The sequence below is a fragment of the Nomascus leucogenys genome, chromosome X (assembly GCF_006542625.1).
Source record: "Nomascus leucogenys isolate Asia chromosome X, Asia_NLE_v1, whole genome shotgun sequence".
Taxonomy (NCBI): Eukaryota; Metazoa; Chordata; class Mammalia; order Primates; family Hylobatidae; genus Nomascus; species Nomascus leucogenys.
In genome coordinates, this window is record NC_044406.1 from 8332487 (window position 1) to 8352207 (window position 19721).

The 19721-nt window shown below is 46.7% G+C and overlaps 1 protein-coding gene across 1 annotated transcript in view; it reads left to right on the plus strand.

Annotated features, from left to right (window-relative positions):
• The window catches only part of SHROOM2 (shroom family member 2), a 161930-nt gene that overhangs the window by 87726 nt on the left and 54483 nt on the right, over positions 1-19721 (plus strand). The window contains exon 3 of the mRNA XM_030806536.1: positions 16990-17121. Within this exon, the coding sequence (XP_030662396.1) occupies positions 16990-17121 (132 nt within the window). The remainder of the gene's footprint in view (positions 1-16989; positions 17122-19721) is intronic.

Sequence of the window (19721 nt, forward strand, 5' to 3'; positions counted from 1 at the left end):
GTCCCGCCCACATCACTGCAGAGATCTCGATTGGGACATGCACTTAGAGTTATATGTCTCGGTCAAGCATGGGCCCGGCATCAAGAGTCTGAACGGTTCCTAATTTTGTTACGACTGATTTTTATAAATTTCAATGTATTAAGTGGATATGAATACTCGTATCTTTCCTTTGGCAATATGTAGATTACTTTCTTGGCAGGCAGAAAACTGTGCTTATGCTCCCAGTGAGGTGACATGTTGTTGCCTGTCTTGTACACAAGGTGGCAGGCCACTGCGCTTTCTGTTTTCATGCTAGAAGGAGAGTGACTGTCACGAAGATGCCAGCCACCAAGGGTTTAGAGCACTGTGCTGAGGTCTGGAGGGAGCTGTCTGTCTATTCCTGTACATTACGTGTCAGTTGGAGCTTGGATGGTTTTAAGAGGTTAGAAAGTGAACTTGGGGACATGATGCTTTTATATACAGGAACTAAAGCAATACTCCCAGGTACCACAAGAGTGTTGGTGATATGTCGCTTTCAAAGAGAAATAACTCTCCACCTTGGTTTTAAAGTTGGCTTATTAACAGGAAAGTGCTTACACATCCCTTTTGACAAAGTTAGCATGTTCTTTTGAAGGCTGGCTGTAAATTGTAATTAATGGACGCACATTTATTTCCATTTTTAGTACAGACGTGAAGATATATATCTTCCTTGTTTTGAAAAAAAAATTTTTTTTTTCGAGTCTGGTCAAGTGAAGTAGTGTGCGTGGAGAGGAACCAAGAAATCTGTAACTGGTTGTGACTAATTATTTGTAAACACTGCTGCACTCAAACCAGCCAAGACAAATTCCTAAAGGCTTTTTTGAAGTGGGGGTAGGTGGAGGTGCCAAAACAGTATCCAAAGAAAAGGTTCAGAAATGAGGAAGGGCCAGACGTGGTGGCTTACACCTGTAATCCCAGCACTTTGGGAGGCCGAGGCAGGAGGATCACTTGAGCCCAGGAGTTTGATCGAGACCAGCCTAGGCAACGTAGTGAGACCCCATCTCTCTCAATATATTTTTTAATTAGCTGGGCATGATGATGCACACCTGTGGTCCCAGTTACTCGAGAGGTTGATGGGAGGATTCTTTGAGCCTGGGAGGTCGAGGCTACAGTGAGCCGTGATTGTGCCACTGTATTCCAGGCTGGGAGACAGAGCGAGACTCTGTCTCAGAAAAAAAAGGAAGGAAAAACATTTTTTGCCTCATGAATTTAGCAAAGTCAGTTGTAAGTGGTACATGCTATTCCTGAGCACCCTTCTAACAACTGTTTGTAGATCAGAAAGTCAAGTCTCAGAATGGTGGTTTCTGAGCCATTGGGGAGGGTGGGGTACGAGAGGCACCATGACACTGTGTTATGGTTCCTCTGTGATCACCGTCTTAACTCTCCTATAGCAGCACGTTTGTTCTTACACGATTCAGTTAACTTAGTGGAATGCTGGTGGTGGTGAGGGAAGCTTGTTCTGCAGAGGTAAGACGAGGAGTTATAAATTGGATCTGGGGGTCATCATCCCGCTGCCAAGGCTGACTGCAACTCCCTTTTCTTCTGTCTCCTGTACTGTCTCGTTCTGGGCTCCCAGAGACCCCAAAACACTGGGCTGTGCTTGTGGTCTTACTGTCTGTCTCTTCTTCGATGGAGACACCAGCTCAGTCAGCATAGCTGGCCAACTTTGTATCACCAGGGCATAGCTATGCATAGAAATTCCTAGCATGGGAGTTCTTGAGTCAGAAGGTGTGTGCGTTGTGAATGTTCAGAGACCGTTTCTGAGTTTCTCAGACCCTTTCACATCATCTCTAGCATAGCATATTTGCAGTTTGTTTGTTTGTATTCTCTGTGAATGTGATAGGTGAAATATGGTTTTATATTTACATTTGCATTTCTGTAGTTACAAGAGTGAAGTCAGGTATCATTCCATATGTTTAGAAGCAAGGTAGATGTGATTCTTTTTTTGAGCTAGAAGTACATATTTAGTGATACAGATAGTCTAAAATCTGTTCAAAGGAAAGCCATGCCACAGGAGAACTGGTTGGTGGGAGGAGAGAGAGAAGCCTCAGGGCATCTGCTGCCTGGTTTCACCGAGTAGGTCCTTAAAAGACTCTTGGGAAAAGGGATTAAACTTTTGCCCTGAAGGATCTCCGGGAGCCACTGTGTAGAATCCCCATTTTGTGTTCTGCAGACCCAGTTTCCTTTAAATGAGACACGTGGACAAAATGATAATGTGGTTTAAATAGAATTTTATTTGAGTAATATGTGTAACGAGATATAAAGCAGCAGAGTTTATTTACAAATTTTTATTTCCCAACACACTTTCAATAACTGTTTTAGGAAAAAACCCACAAGCTGTTTTTCCTCTGCTCTCACACAACACTCAACACAGAAGGCATCTGTGACCAAATGTGCATAGAACTTCTAATACTCCAGCTATCTTTATGTGGTTTTCCTTATTACAAAGGCACGAATGGGTGCTTTCAAAATTGTTCTTCTTAAAGCCAGAACACGTATTCTTCTCTATCTAAATTTAAATCTCTATTTAAATCTCCCCCCCTCTTCTTTCTCCATTCCTAGGCAACCACTAATCTGCCTTCTGTCTCTATGGATTAGGTAGCATTTTCTAGCATTTTATGTAGAGCTCCAGGATGGCGCGTGTACCCTTACAAGTGGCTAGTTCATGAAAAGAACTCTGCAGGTAGTTCATAGATTGAGACACCAACATATTCATATTCTATATTGCTCTGCTTAAAAGCATGATCAAATGGTAAACTAGCTTGCCCAAACCTTGTTTGACTTGTTGCAATTGTCTGCCCCCATCTGCAAAAATGTCATGAGGGAAAGAGGTACATAGATCTCAGTGTAAAGCACTGGTTTTTCGTTTGTTAGAGACAGGTTCCCGCTCTTTTGCCTAGGCTGGAGTGCAGTGGTGCAGTCATAGCTCACTGCAGCCTCGAACTCTTGGGCTCCAGCGATCTTCCCAAAGTGCCGGAATTACAGGCGTGAGCCATCGCACCTGGCCTCTCCATGGTTTTTTAAACTCATTTGAATAGTGGTTCATGGATAAACTCCCCTCCCTGTAGTGACAGCTGCTACACGTCTTATTTTGTAGGCTCGTTTTATCTTTGTGTGTGTGGGGACCAGGGGACCAGGCAGCCAGGATAGGATTGCGATGGGCCACTTTCACAAAGCGGTGGCATCTTGTTTCACAGGCATGGGCAACTCGGACCTTGTGAGCGTTGAGAAGCTCGTGCTGGGAAAGCGATGCGATGCGGGAGGAGACAGGCGGATCACTATCTCCGCAGACAAATGAGGGCCAGCGCTTCCTCTCGCCCAGGGCGGGGGGAGCTGGAGACAAAGAATGTGTAACAGTCAGCCCTACCAAGTGCATGTATGTTCTTCCTTGTGAGGTCCAGGTGGCATACACAGCCCGAGATGTCAGGGAAGGGGTGCTGCCCGGGAGTCAGATCTGTCGGTTAGGTCAGGAGGAGAGGCTGAGGCTGGCAGTTTTGCTTTTCTCTTTCTTCCCAGGCGGTTTGTTGTTCTGTCTCTACTTGGCTGGAGAAGCGCTCCTTGCGGGAAAGTTCAGGGCAGACGTGTAGCCTTTTATTATGTGTGTGTGTGTGTCCAGTTTTTTTCCGCTGCACTGTTTTCCTAGGTGCCCAGGCCCACCCCTGGAGAGTCCTGGGCAGGTCTTGAATGGATCTGGGCTCCGAAATCTTCACACAGAGCCACAGGCTATTTCGCTGGGCGTTAGCAGCGGATCTACCACTTGCTGGCCTTAAGCACAAGTTCTTGGGAAAGTTAAGGCCAGAAACTGGGTGGCCCTTTTGCATTTTCCTCATTAACTTAGGCCAGTTGGGTTAGTGCAAAAGGGAGGTCTGCCTGATGCCCTCAAGCTGCTCCGGAGGAGAGAGAGCAGGGTTGGGAGGGGGGAAGGACCGAGAAGGGGACGGCGGCTGCTAGCTTAGCTGGGCTCATCCTATCCACTCGGTGCTAGGGACCGTGGCTGTTGCCTGTTGCTGTCTTCTCTCTGAAATCTGCGTTAACAGCTCTGGGGACAGAGTTATCCATTTTTCTCCCTTCAGAGGCAAATGGCTGTTAAGTTCAGCTTCTAAAAAGCACCTATAATTTCAAACACCCTAGGGAAAATTTCTTTTAAATATCACATCATAAATTATTTTCTAAAGCTTTGCAATTACCCTTTTGGCTTTTTCCCCAAGTATGCATTATAATATTAGTTTTGTTTACGGCAAATCCGCCTGCTACCTTGTCATGGACCCCACTCTGGGCAGTTTTTCTTGAACCGGTCATGTGTTGCGAGTCATTTTGTGGGGGCCAAATCGTGGATAGAGTTGATTCATGTCACTTCCTGCCTCTTTGCTGGCAGCCCTAAACCCTCTTGTGAATCTAATTACATCCACTAAGCTTGCATTCAGGAGCAGCTTAGCAGCAGAGGGAAGGGTTTTCTGCATCAGGCTGCAAGGGTTTGCGAGACCATGTGGTGTGGTCCTGCATTTGAAGAGAAGAGGCTGCATGTCGAGGGACAGCACTCATGTTTGCTAGGAGCGAGTTTCTTAAAACATGCGTCCCCTCTTGGGCATTGCTAAGGTGCCCTGACTGCTGCTCCAAGCCCACATTGTGCTGCACCCCCCTCTGCTGCTGGCTCCTTGGAGCTGTCCTGGAGCAGGTGGCCCTGCAGCCCCAAGGTTGATTAGCACAGATGTTCCGGGAGCTGCTACTCGCAACGGTGGCAGCAGTAAGGGGCCGCCTAAGACGTCACCAGGTTTACACCCCCACCCCACTCCCCCAGCACCCCACCCCCTCCAGAACTACTCCTGAGGCAGAAATGGTGCGTGGTCAGATGGAGGGCATGCTCCTTAGTGGGGACACTGGAGGACGTCAGGTGAAACCCATGCCTTCGAGGCTGTCTGATGTCTTTATCTGTGATTCAGGAGTGGGTATTTCTATTCTGTGAGCATTTGGGGACTAATGGCTGTTTGCTACTGAGCTTATTTTCTTGTTAAAACAAAGGAGACCCTGACTGGCTTGGGCTATTTTCCATTATTGTTTTTATTTCATTTATTTATTTTATTATGAGTGAAGGAAAGAAGGGAGAGAGGGAGGGAGGGAGGATGGGAGGAAGGAAGGATGAAATCTCGCTCTGTTGCCGAGGCTGGAGTGCGGTGGCTACTGACAGGCACAGTTATAGCTCATTGCAGCCTCAAACTCCTGGGCTCAAGTGATGCTCTTGCCTCAGCCTACTGAGTAGCTGGGACTACAGATGCATGCCACCATGCCCAGCTTATTGTTTTTATTTTTTTTATTTAATTTTATTTTTTCTATTTTTTTGAGACAGAGTCTCCTGTTGCTGGAGTGCAGTGGCAAGATCTTGGCTCACTGCAACCTTCACCTCCCGGGTTCAAGCAATTCTCGTGCCTCAGCCTCCCCAGTAGCTGGGGCTACAGGCGTGTGCCACCACACCTGGCTAATTTTTGTATTTTTAGTAGGGATGGGGTTTCGCCATGTTGGCCAGGCTGGTCTTGAACTCCTGGCCTCAAGAGATCTGCCCCACTTGGCCTGCCAAAGTGCTGGGATTATAGGCGTGAGCCACTGCACCCGGCCAGCTTATTGTTTTTATTAAGTAAAATCAGGAGAAAAAAGAAGACCACATAGATCAGAATTGTTTTATTTTGGGGAAAGTTACTTCTATTGGGGTTTTGCCTTAGTGTGTGGTTTAGGTAATTTAATCAGATGAATCAATGTTTGCAAATAGTGATGGTTTCTAATATAGGAAGACTTACAGAGAATGTTTAGCTTATTTTTGTGTATGTGCTATGCGGTGGGATCCACACTGTACAGGTTAAGTTTATTTTGAGGTTTGAGGAATTGAGAAGTTAGCATTAGCATTAACAATGAAGTTTAAATGACTTTTATTTTTTTATTGGTCCCGCAAATGACGTAGACTTTTATTTTTAAAAACGGAGCAGCTCTAATGAGATCCACCAAATTGAAAGCCCTGAGCTTTAGGAGAAAAGGTTGATCTACACTGGTTGAATTCCCAGTTTGCTATTGGCTTGGAAAGAAGAGTGTTCTGGTGAGATTTTGAGAGCAGACCCTGGGAATGTCCTCTCTTGAGACTTGAGGGCACAGGGATCTGGGGACAGGTCTTGGTGTCTGTCATCTGGGAGGTAGTGTCCTGCGAGAGGCAGCAGCCCAGCAGACACCACGGGCCCCTGGGATCACGTGCTGACCTCTTAGTGGGCTTGGCAGGGCAGGAAGCCCACATGTGGCTTCTGTCCAGTCACTGGTGCCACTCACCCTTGCAGTCACCCTTAAAGGACAGGTAGATGAGGCCTTTGCAGGTTGAGACATCCCCAGAGGGTCTGTCCGTCCCACATGGAGCACACTGAGTGGGTCCCCTCTCTGTCCATCCCGTCCTTGGCTGTGGCGGCACTGGCACGCTGTGGCATGCTCTGCCCTGCACTGGCCACTTTGTCCAGATGGAGACGAACGTGCTTTCAGTGTGTTGCCAAGGGGCAGGGAGAGGTGATATTGGCAGAGCCATGAGCGATGGCTGCCAGGCAGGTCATAAAGGCGGAGTAAATGTCGCCTCTTCTTAGCACTGTCACCTCAAGCCCGGTTACCACTAATACCCATTGGTTCCAAGGTGGGAGAGTCTGGGGGAAGAAATGAAGTACCCGACACAGCCTTGGCCCTTTCTACAAAGTGAGGGGCATACCTTATCTGTAACAAAAGCCTGTTTTTTTGTTGTTGTTGTTTGTTTGTTTTCATGTCACTTGCTAATTTATTCACACAAAGAAAATGCTCCATAATGAAAACAACTTCATCCCATGTCTCCCTCCCACCCACACACACTCACACCCCTCCTGTCCCCAACTGCAAGATGCGTTCCTACGTCTTGGCTATCTCAAGGTACTTTTAGAACCAAATCCTCATAAAAACCATTTAGAATAGTTCCCTGATAACTTGGTTTTATTGCTAAAGAAAGCCTGTTTGTGTCAGTTAGAGTCCAAAGGCCTTTTGAATGGAATGGAGTGGCATGTTTAAGGAGAGTGCTCAGTAGGATTTGCTGAATGGTAGTCATGACAGCATTGATGGGGATGTGAAATGGGCTGATTAAATAACTGGAGTAGTTCCGACGTCCAGACCGTGTTTTGGTAAGGTAGCCATCGTCATGGACAGGGCAGGTAGCAACAGTTCTCTGCACCACGGAGGGTAGTTGTACCATTTACTCTGCTGGTTGTGGGTGTGCTTGCCTTTAGTAATAGGGAAAGCAAGGTCATTGGTCTGCAGCTGTAGTAAATGACAAAAAAGAGGAAGGAATCAGATCTTTCTTCAGTGATTTCACTACTTTGATTTGCCAACAATGACATGGTGGTTTATTAAATGTAAAGACACAGAGGAAAGTTCTCTGGCTCAATGCCCTTGCAAAGAAAAGGATGCCTCCCACCCTCTCGGTGAGATGATAAGTGATCAAATAAGGGAAGATTTTTATCAGCCACTCGGCATATGTCGATCCCATGTGAGTGGACGTCTGGCTTACCATAGTGACCACATGTGCAGTGGTATTTAATAGTTCTCTGAATGTATATAGGATCTGTAAAAAGTTTGGAATAAAAGCACAAGCTTCCTTTGGAGAAATGTTATTTAGTTGTAATAGCATTTCACTACTGCCACATTCAGTTCACCTGTGGTGGTAGTGCCTGTAACTTTGCATTCAGAGGAATTCGTGGACCTTCCTCCCCCTGCCTCCCCAATTTTGCCGCTGAGTTTCATCTCTTTTCATGGTCCGGACTCAATGTTTCTTTGCTGCGCCGTGACTCTTAAAGTCTCTTTTATTGGTTACTTTCCCTAAACCTCGTATCTCTTCTCTATACCTTGGTTTTTGTTTTTCTATGAAGAATATCTTCTTAACTCTTCTAGTACCTTGAATAACCATGGGCTCTGGGAAGGGAATTTGAGGACAAATTGAGTAAAAATACAGTAAATTATTATGGGCTTTATGTAATGAGCAGAACATCAGAAAGGGCTAGGTGGGGATATTGTTTGCTGAGATCTAGTGGGCAGAACTCCAGAAAGGGCTAGGGGAGATTGTTTCTTGAAATCTCTTTCCTTTCCCTTTGCATCTATTTACATGGCTAGAACGCTTTATACATAGCATAGCTTTTAGAGAACAGCAGTCTGCAATCTCTTGTTGCTTTTTTTTGGTATGGCTTTTGCCATGTGTATACTGATATGTTGACTCAACAAGTTAAACTTTTTGTGTCTTTTTTCTTGTATCTGTGGTGTTCATCCTTAGGGCTATATAAAACGAGTCATATTAATGACCGCACACTTGAATGTGCTGAGTTTCTTTGCCAACAAATTCATTCTGTTGAAACATAGCCAGGAAATTGTGTGAGTGCCCTTTTTAAAACATCAAGCTGAATGAAATGATGATTTGACACTTGGGGCATATATATGGTTGAACACAAGGGGTTTGGATACTGGGACAGCGATTGTCTTTTTTTTTCCTTTTCTTTCCAACAGTAATGGGTTTATAGAAATGAACATTACAAAGGTTAATGGGAAAAACAAGTCATTCGGGTCTGCTCCATTCCTCTGTTCTGTGCCACTCGGTTCTGCCTGTGGCTTCTGTGGCATTCCTCCGAAGTCTTTTCTGCCATAGGACCCAGGTTGAACACCAGAGGTCGAGGCCAGAGGCGGGGCACACTCTTGCTAGGGGTGAGGCAGGCAGGCTGGCCAGGTGGAGAGCAACTCTGGGGCTCTCACCCCACGTGAATGCTGCTGCTGGGCCCTGGCGTTTGCTTACAATGAGGCTCTGATGTCTCAGTTTCAGCTACTTAGGTCATTTGGGAATTTTTATCTTGCCTCAGTTCTCTTCATGTTTAAAAGCAGGAACTACTTGCCTCTTATCTTCTAGGACCATAGACTTTATCAGACATGATGTCACCATTCACGCAGGCATTGCCCACACTACTGCCCCGGCAAAGACGCTGCGTATAAATCTTCCCACAGTGCCTTTGGGGGACGACTTTTCTTATAGAAAATACATGCAGAGTTAACCATTTCTAGAGTGCTCTGGCGTACTTGTATACATTCATGTGATGTATGTGAGAAGCACTCCCACCACGTAGTTAAAATCATTCCTTTAGGTCCCGCCTTCCAGGAGCTTGCAGCTGAGTGGGCTGAAGAGCTCTCACAAGTGCGGACTCAGAGAGGAAGGAAGGGTGGAAGTCGATCCAGGAAAGTCTTTGCTGAGGACAGGCCAGCGGAGCCATCCTTTGTAGCTGAGCCAGTTTTGAGAGGCAGATATAAACGTCTGCCAGCCATACCAGGTGCTCCAAAGCTGGAAGCCGTAGCTGGAAGTTCTAGTGAGAACAGTAGAGGGGGAGGCTTGGGAGAGGGAGGTGGAAACGTAGGATGGGGCCAGCACCCAGCGGCTCACACAGAGCTGCTCAGGTGGTGCAGACACTCCTGGCCCACTGCAGCCCAGACTTCCTTGGTCTTGGGGAAATGAGAATTTGCTCTATCTGCCAAGACCCTAGATGCTACAGACACTGCTGGCCCAGGGAGCATGCTCTGAGAACCCCTGGACTAGACCACAGAGAACCTAGGAGCATGGACTTCCTTTTGTGGAAACTCAGAGCAGCTGATGGTTCTAGAGTGAGGGCAAGACCTGGCTAGGGCTGTGTTGCATGCAGGAAGACTGATCTGGCAGGAGGTGCAGGCAGACCGGGAGAGGAAGAAGCCTTCCGGAGGATTGGCAGGAAAAGGAAGGAAGCAGAGTCAGAGCTGGGGTTCATTTGATGTTTGCAGAGAGGTGGTTTTTGCTTAAAGGATTAGAAGAGTGTGAGCAATTGCTAGGTAAATTCCCCTCTCCCCAGACCCTGGGGTCTGACATCAGGAAGCTTGTCACAGTCCCTGAGTCCCCCAGACTGTTTCCAGGGCTTCCCATCCTGGCCCGGTATCTGCAAGGCCTTTCCAACTGCAGACTCTTCTTTCAAACCCTGCTCTTCCTTATCTCCAAGAAGCCCTTAGAAACCATTATTTATCTGTTTTCCTACAAAACGTTCCTCAGCTCCCAGTGTAGGCCAAAAGCCCCCCCACGTATATAATACCACCACCACCCCCGCCCCCCATCGCAGTTTCCAGGCAGGGTGACCAGGTGGGCCTCCAGCAGGCCAAGGCGCCTCCCCTCCCAGACCCTGCCTTGGCCTCCAGCCAGTGCTCTTACTGTGTGCTTAGTTAGCTGGGGGCACGAAGCACAAACTATTTGTCTTGGGAGGTGGTGCTTCTTTGCTTTCTTCTAAAAGGTTAGGAAAATAACCCAACACTCGTGATTTTTTTTTCTTTTTTTTTCTTTTTTTTTTTTTTTTTTTTAGTTTGAGGGAAGGGAAGGAATTCTGTTCTTTGTGAATAATAAAGATTTCATTGAAGCAGTTATTGTGATAATTCCTTTTAAAAATAAAACAGGATATTTGATATCTAATCTGTTGTTCTTTCTTTTTTTTTAGAGATGGAGTCTTGCTCTGTCACCCAGGCAGAAGAACAGTGGTACAATAATAGCTCACTGCAGTCTTGAACTCCTGGGCTCAGACATACAGCTGTTGTTCTTAATGTTCAATGACATCCTAGCATTTTTTTTATATTTGTGATCTAAACCCTGTCCTTTAAAAAAAAAAAAAAAAAACCCAAAACACTACCTAGCATATAAAATTACTCTAAAAAATTGAAGTAAGTTTCAATGAAGTTTGGTGTACAATCTGTGGGAAGGGATTTCAGGGGAACCCACCATTAGAATGAATAGTTCCATCTGGAGTGCCAGAAAACTCGGTATTGTCAATACCATGGTGTTTTGTTATATGAAAGGAATAGTATGCATTGACTAAACATTATGTTTTGGAAGAATGATAATGGCCTGGGCCGGGTGTGGTGGCTCATGCCTGTAATCCCAGCACTTTGGGAGGCCGAGGTGGGAGGATTGCTTGAGCCCAGGAGTTCAAGACCAGCCTGGGTGACATGATGAGACCTCATCTCTTTAAAACATTTTTGAATTAAATAAATAAAAATTTTAAATGATAATGGCTTGGGAGAATGATCACAAAACCAGGCCGACTGGGGAAAGAAAGGCACTCGTCAAGTCTGCGGGGTGAAAGGGAATACACAGAAACATGTCTCTCCTGCACATGAGACCCACGGTTCTAGGGACAAGGTGGTTTAAAGCGTTTAAAGAGTGCGTGGCTTGTGCAGGAGGAAACACCACAGCCTTCAATCTACTCAAGTCCTTCTGGGAGCCCTTGAAACTCAGCCAGACGGACCAGGAGTGTAGGCGGGCTCTAGGTGGCGCCAGAGCACTCTGTCCCCAACTCCACGGGTCTGTGATTGAGCGACCAGCATGTAGGGGCTGAAGGTCCTCCCCACCATCTCCTTATCAACACCAATCCAGCCGTTTCAGAGGTGCCAACAAACAGAAACCAGTCTGACCCCGGCTTGATCCCCAAATACATTCATTATGCACCAGGAAATTCAGAAGACTTGAGAAAAAAAGCATATATATTTTAGTAAATTTTCACTGTCCATAGTAACCAAGATATCTTCAGTTAAAGCAGAAAGAGTGTAACTCTTTTCACTGTGTGTCTTCATTTGCTTATTTAAAAAAATATCCCTAGGCCAGGTACAGGGGCTTACGCCTGTAATCCCAGCACTTTGAAAGGCCGAGGCAGGCAGATTTCTTGAGCCCAGGAGTGTGAGACCAGCCTGGGCAACATAACGATACCCCATCTCTCATTATACAAAAAGTTAGCTGGGCGTGATGGTGTGTGTCTGTGGTCCCAGCTACTCAAGAGGCTGAGGCGGGAGGATCACTTGAGCCCAGGAGGTCGAGGCTGCAGTGAGCCATGATTGCGTCACTGTACTCCAGCCTGGGTGGCAGAGGGAGAGCCTGTCAAAAAAAAAAAAAAGCCACAATTCATATCAGAACTGCTGACAGTGTCATATATAAGAACACATATATCTGTATATTATCTTTTTAAAAAGGAGCTTCTGGGTTTGTTTTCATTTTTTCATTGCCTCATACAGCATTGCTCATTCTCTTCAGACAGTTTTGAAAGAGTGTGTGGCTTGTGCAGGAATAAACCAGGTAAGATGCATTTTATGAAGGCGTGGAAGTCTCACTTCCATGCCAGGTTCCCTGCCTGCCTCCAACAACTCCCACCCAAGCTGCCTTCTGCACATGCATTCCCGTCCGTGGGAAGCCCTCTTCCATGCCATCAGCCTCTCTGGCTGTAACGCCCCTGTTCGGACTCTCCTGTCTTCCTCTTTCCCTGGCCTGCATTTTGACCTCAACCCTGTATCTTTTTGTCCCCGCTGATGGACACATCCACAGGGATGTCCCATAGCTATGGGAGATGCACAGTATACACTTTGGGTTTTTGTTGTTGTTGATAATTACGGTAAAATACACATAAAATTTACCATGCTAACCATTGTAATGTTCAGTAGCGTTAAGTGTATTCACATCATACAACCAATCTCCAGAAACTTGTTTCATCTTGCAAAACAGAGGCTCTATATGCATTAAACAGCAACTTCTCAGTCTCCCCTCCCCCACCCCCTGGCAACCACCATTCTACTTTCTGCATTCATGATTTTGACGAATCAGGTACCTCATATAAGTTGAATCATACAGTATTTGTCCTTTTGTAACTGTCTAATGTCACGTAGCATACCGTCCCCAAGGTTCTTCCATGTTGTAGCATATGTCAAAATTTCCTTTTTATTGACAAGTAATATCCCATTGTATGGCTGGACCACATTTTGTTTGTCCATTCTTCCAGCCATGGAACAGTATACGTTTTGACTAAATGGCCAGCTCTTAAAGTCTGTATTAGATATAAGCTGAATATCATCATCATAGAATAAACTTCTAAGGTAAAAGTAAATCTGAAATGATATTATTATTACAATTTTGTTTTAAAACATAATATTCAGATTTCAACAGAATGACATTTTGGTCCAGGAACGGGATTGTTTAGCCCTCTCAGCTGCTAGAAGGCTTCTGTGGTCACTGCCTTATTCATTTGCAACACTCAATTAATTCTTATTTTAGCCTGAGGCCAGTGGAAGGTTGAGATGTATTTTGGGTTTTTTGGCTAACTGCTGGTTTAGGTTAATGTTAGCACCAAGCTGCTGTCTCCCTGATGTAACTGACCAAGCTAAAGGGCTAATTTCTCTTCATACTTGGATTTAAGGAATTGGTGCATGGGGATGATTCATTTTCTTTGAAACAGTTCTGCAAACTGAAGCTTTGTGTACATGGGGAGGAAGATACTTCCTGGATATTTTCAGAAGCAGATTTCAGGCTGAGCATGGTGGCGCATGCCTGTAATCTCAGTGCTTTCGGAGGCTGAGGCAGGAGAGTTGCTTGAGGCCAGGAGTTTGAGACCAGCCGGGGCAACATAGTAAGACCTCTACAAAAAATAAAAAACAAAAATTATTATATTTTTAAAAGCAGATTTAAGATGATTACTCTCCATTTTGTTCATCTTTGCTGCATGAAAAGTTGCCCCAAAATTAGTGGTGTCAAATAGAATTTCTAGTTGTAAAATTGAGCACAAAGCAATTGGCCTATACGGAGGTACTCAGAAGCATGCTATGTGTTAGGGCTGGCTATTTCAATATTTAAAAATATGCTCTAGAAAATCTCCAAAAGGTAGTTATCTGCACATTATGGAAGGGTTGGGGAGGGAGACGGTGTAAACAGTCACTGTGCTAGGGTTGCGGGCAGCAGACAGTCGCAGGGGGGTAGCAGCATTCCTGCCATGCAGATGAGATGGGGTTACTACATCTCTAAGGCAGTGCTCCAGCTGCAGGGCTGCAGATGTTCCATATCTGTGCTGCCCATGCAGTAGCCACTACCCACATGTGGCCATCGAGCACTCACAATGTGGCCAGAATGACCAAGGAACTGAACTTTGGATTTTGTCACTTTGAATAAATTAACCGCTTATGAATAAGGATAGGTGACTTCCCTCCTCCCTCTTGACTCGTCAGTGGCTACACCCGGGATTGATGTGCATCTTTCCAGGGCCAAAGCTAGGAATAGAGGCAGGGCACAGCTGCGACTCACTCTCTCCCTTCCCCCATGACAGGGGCCTTCCGCAGGGCTGGCTTGAGCGGCAGCAGATGCCCAGAAGCTTTGGGCCGTGGTTCTGGCTGCCGGCTGGGTTCCTCAGTCTTTTTCCACGTTGCCTCTGCAGGGGCCATACGTGCAAATGACCTCCTTCTCTCCTGTGTCTGGTGCGTGGGGCCAGGAGGTTGGGCGACAGCTGGGGCTGCCTGGTGTCGCTTGCCATACGGCCTTATCCGCGTGGCTCACTTGGGCTTCCTCATGCCATGGCATGGCAAGGTCACTGGATTCCTCATAATCTATCACACGTATATATTTTTTAAAAGACAGGGTCTTGCTCCGTCCCCCAGGCTGGAGTGCAGTAGCGCAAACACGGCTCACTACAGCCTCAACCTCCTGGGCTCAAATCATCCTCCCACCTCATTCTCCCTAGTAGCTGCAACCACAGATGTGCGCCCCCACGCCCGGCTGATTTTTAAATTTTGTGCGGAGATGGGGTCTTGCTATGCTACCTAGGCTGATCTCAAACTCCTGGCCGAAAGCAATCCTCCCACGGCAGCCTCTCAAAGTGCTGGGATTACAGGTGTGAGCCACAGCACCCGGCCATTTGCTTGCATACTTTGTGAGAACAAAATCTGTTGCTAATATTCTCATATGTGCTTGCTAATGATAGTTTATCTGGGAGAACTTTTATTGTACCCATGGAGAACTGCTGACCCTCTAAACCAGCTAGTAGCCCAGTTATTCCCGTAGCAGGGTTGAACTAGCGCCGTCTTGAGTGTCAGACGTTTTCTTTTCCTAGCCTTCTCTTTTTCTCCCCTTCCCTCCAGTTTCAGTCAGTCTAGTTTATTTTCTTCATTAATTAACTATAAAGGAAGATGAAAGAAGTTCTGGATGTCATAGCACAGAGAAAGCCAGCTGAAAATGAAATTCACATGGCCAGAACCTTCCTTACGAGGATTTTGAGAAATTCCATGAGGTACAGTCTGGGTTTTACAATTGCTTTCCTTCCATGGGGTGTGGAATTTGTCTTTTATACTTTCTCTTTGGTTCCTGGGAAACTATCATAAAGTCAGCATGTTCCACATTTTGCCACCCGTATACTTTTCCTCGTTAAAATGATCTGAGTCATCGAAAGGTTTGTGTTATAAATGCTTTTCAGTTTTATTTTGTAAAATGTTCTTTATTGCATAATATTCTTTAATGTTTTTGCCTGCTGGGAAAAACATCTGATCTCCACAAAGTATTTAAAGAGGCCCACTTGAGCTCGTTCTCCATTCTTGATTGGGCTATCAGCTGTCAGTTCTGTCCCAAATTAGAGAAATGTAAAGCTGGCTTCCTACCATGAGGCTGGAGAAGTGAGCTGGGGAGGAGGATCTCACGCCCGGCAGTGTTCCCCTGGAGGCCCTATTGCATTACTGACATCCATCGGGATTTCTAACCAGACACACCTCATCACATCTGGGCAGATGTGGCCAAGACACTAAGAAGCCACACATGGGATGGTGGGGACTGTGGCGGGGGAGCCCAGGAAAGCTCCTCCATGTTCAGGAGCCCTGGCTGAAGGGACTCTAGGCTTTTGATGTAGGTTGTCATGACTCCCTGGGGGGATCTTTGGTTGACTAACAGGCTCAGGGGAAGATGCAGCTACTAGTCTTAGTTAACCAGAAGGTGGCTGTCTTTACTTTGTTACCTAGGTAAATAGACACAGATAAGCTGTCTGAACTCTGTGTGACCCAGCCGCCTGGGGGACCCATATACCTTTTCTCCAGCAAAAGATAGGAGATTCTGTTTGTGTTCATATTGGGGCACGGAGAGGGCAAAATTTGCTTACTTATTTAGAATAAATGTTCTTTCTTTTTGCATTTGTAAGATTTTAAATTGACAAGTTAACAGTTGTCCATATTTATGGAGGAACACATTTTAGAGATAAGGGCTGGCCGGGTGTGGTGGCTCACACCTGTAATCCCAGTACTTTGGGAGGCCAAGGTGAGTGGATCACTTGAGGTCAGGAGTTCAAGACCAGCCTGGCCAACATGGTAAAACCTGGTCTCTACTAAAAATACAGAAATTAGCTGGGCGTGGTGGTGAGCGCCTGTAATCCCAGCTACTTGGGAGGCTAAGGCAGGAGAATCGCTTGAACCTGGGAGGCCCAGGTTGCAGTGAGCCAAGATCATGCCATTGCACTCCAGCCTGGTCGACAAAGTGAGACTCTGTCTCAAAAATAAAATGAAAATAAAGATAAGGGCTGCTGCACATCTAGAGCCTGTGATTCCCACTCTGTGTTAGGGCAAATGGGTGGTGAACAAAAATCTAAAAAGAAGGTGTGGGTTTGGATTCAGCGGGCAACCCCTGAACATGGTGCGGTGCGCCTGCCTGAGTTGCTGTGACCAGTGTCAGTCTCTGCACTGTTTGGCACTAGCGTGCGCGCTGTGCGCATTCCCTGAACCCCCTGCACTGTTTGGCTCGAGCGTGCATGCGCCGCGTGTGGTCCCCGAGCCCCCTGCACTGTTTGGCACGAGCACATGTGCGCTGAGTGCGGTCCTCGAGCCCCCTGCACTGTTTGGCACGAGAGTGCACATGCTGTGTACGGTCTGCAAGTCCCCTGCACTGTTCGTTTGGCACAAGCGCACACGTGCTGTGTGCGGTCCCGCGCCCCCTGCACTGTTTGGCACAGCGCACGTGCGCTGTGTGCGGTCCTGAAGCCCCCTGCACTGTTTGGCACGAGTGTGGGCCCTGTGTGCGGTCCCCGAGCCCCCTGCACTGTTTGGCACGAGGGTGAGCGCTGTGTGCAGTCCCTGACCCCCCGCCTCCCCTGCGTTCTTTTCTAGGAGGAGCGAGCTGGGCTGGAGGCCTCACTCCTGGCATGCCACCAAGTTCTCCGACAGCCACCCTGAGCTAGCGGCCTCCCCGTTCACCTCCACCAGCGGCTGTCCTTCCTGGTCCGGCCGACACCACGCGAGGTAGGCACCCATTCCCGTCCAGGATGCCAGGTTTGTTCGGCCTTCTGCAGGGAGCGCACTCCTGACTGCAGAATGATTTTGATGTTTCTGATGAGACTGGGCCACCGACACATAATCACAGTTGGAGTGCTCTGAGTTTTTGACTGAACCGGCAAGCGTGTGACACAAAATGAAATGGCAAGACAAGGCATGAGCAAGAAGGGGAGCATAGGACTTGGGTTTCAGCCAAGCTCCTTTGGGATTGGCCAGGTGGGATGCCAGGTAGTAGGGTTCTGAGCTGGTGGGGTGGCGTCCACGGCACCCCTCTCCTTTCCAGGGTTTTACACATGGACTGGAAGGCAGGAGATATATATGGGGCGGCAGGTGTATCTTGTAAAAGCTCCCAAGAGGTTCTTTAATCTTTGGTAGCCTCTCCTCAACCCTCTTGGAGTTAGTGGCAGTATCCTCACTAGTCTCCTGTTAAGAGGATGGCGGTGACAGCAGATAGTCTGGTTTTGGTATGCGTGTGTGGATGTCTCCCTGCTTGTGTGAGTGTGTGTGTGTATCTGTGTGTGTTTACGGGTGTCAGTGTGTGTGGGGGGTGTGAGTGTGCATGTGTATTTCTACATGTTTGTGTGTGTGTTTCCTTGTATGTGTGTGTTCATGTGTCTGTGTTCGTGTGTGCCTGTATGTGTGCATGTGCATCTGTTTGCTTGTATGTGCATGTGTGTGCACATGTATATGTGTATGCGAGTGTGTGAGTATGAGTGAGCATGTTTGGGGGGTGTGTGTGTGTGTGTGTGCGCACGCGCAGGTATGTGTCTGTGTTTGGAGCTAATGTAACCACTCAGTTTTTGGCTGTTAATAAATACTGGTCTTGGCTGGGCGCAATGGTTCATGTCCATAATCCCAACACTTTGGGAAGCTAAGGTGGGAAGATTGCTTGAGTTCAAGACCACCCGGGACAACACAGCAAGACCCCATCTCTATTAAAAATAAAAGAAAATTAGCTGGGCATTGTATGCACACCTGTAGTCCCAGCTACTCAGGAGACTGAGGCAGTGGGATCACTGAAGCCCAGGAGTTCGAGGCTGCAGTGAGCCATGATTGCACCACCGCACTCTAGTCTGGGCAACAGAGCAAGACCTCATCTCTTAAAAAAAAAAAAAAAAAAAAGAAAAGAAAAAAATACTGGTCTGTAAAATTGCAAGGTAAAGATTTATATGACACGAAGGAAAGACAACTGAAATGTAACATTACCCCTAAAGTGACAAAAGATGATGGTATTTAGAGCCCAGTGTATTTTTTGGGGAAAAAAAAAAAACACAGATTCTCAACTGAATAGTAACACTTAAGTGAACAGTGGGCCTTTTATTTTATTCTGAAGTGACTTAAGGTGATGAGATCTCCATTAAGCCCATTTGGCAGTCTCTTAATGAAAGAAACATGCACACTGCCCACATCTGTGTGGAAACAGTGCTCAGAGTTCTCTAGATCTCCTTGGACTTGAGATCTCGCAGAAAAATCCCTTCCAGAATACTGGTGGGTAGTCAGGAGCATGCCCCGGGTTTGAGGATACGTGGTCTGTTCTTATAGAAGATGATGGGAAACCCAAACAGTCCTCTCCCTCCCCCTCCCATAGATGACAGCCAGTTGTTCTCCAGTGTTCTGTCCTGGTCACACGGTTCTCTCATCCTCACTCTCCCCCAACCTAGTGGAGCCACAGCTTCTTCCTGTTGAAGGGTGAACATCTCAGCTTTGTTGAGCTTTAAAGAAAGCACTTAACATCCTGGATAAATAGTTTCACCATTGAGAGCTCTCAGTCACACACAGTTATTACCTTACAGAGGAATCAATGTCTCAACTCACCGTTAATTTCATCCTCTTAGACGCCATCCTGTTTAGGAGCCTGTGTTTTTTGGTGTGTCAGTAATTCTGTAGGGTGTAACCGGTTAGCTGAAAGCTGAACACAGCAGTGCGTGATATTATTATTATTATTATTATTATTATTCTTATTATCATCTTTGAAACAGGGTTTTACTCCATTGCCCAGGCTGGAGTGCAGTGGCGCAGTCACAGCTCACTGCAGCCTCAACCTCTCAGGCTCAAGCCATCTTCCCACCTCAGCCTCCCAAGTAGCTGGGACTACAGGCATGTACCACCACATCCAGCTAATTTTTTAAAAAGTCTTTATAGAGATGGGGGTCTCACTATGTTGCTAAGTAAGGCTGGTCTCAAACTCCTGGCCTTGAGTGATCCTCTGGCCTCAAGTGATCCTCCAGCCTCAAGTGATCCTCCTGCCTTAGCCTCTCAAAGCACTGGGATTTCAGGTGTGAGCCACCAAACCTGGTCTGTAACAGGCTAGCTAGTACATGTTTTTGGCTTTGCAGGCCACACATCTCTGTTGCAGTTACTCAGCTCTGCCATCATAGCACAAGAGCAGCCACAGACAATACGCAGACACGTGGGCACAGTTGGGTTCCAGTAAAGCTTCACGTATGAACTGAAATTTGAATTTCATATCATTTTCACAGGTGAGATAGAAATAGTATGCCTCTAATTTTTTCTCCCACCCTAAAACATACAAAAACCATTTGGGCTGGGTGCAGTGGCTCATATCT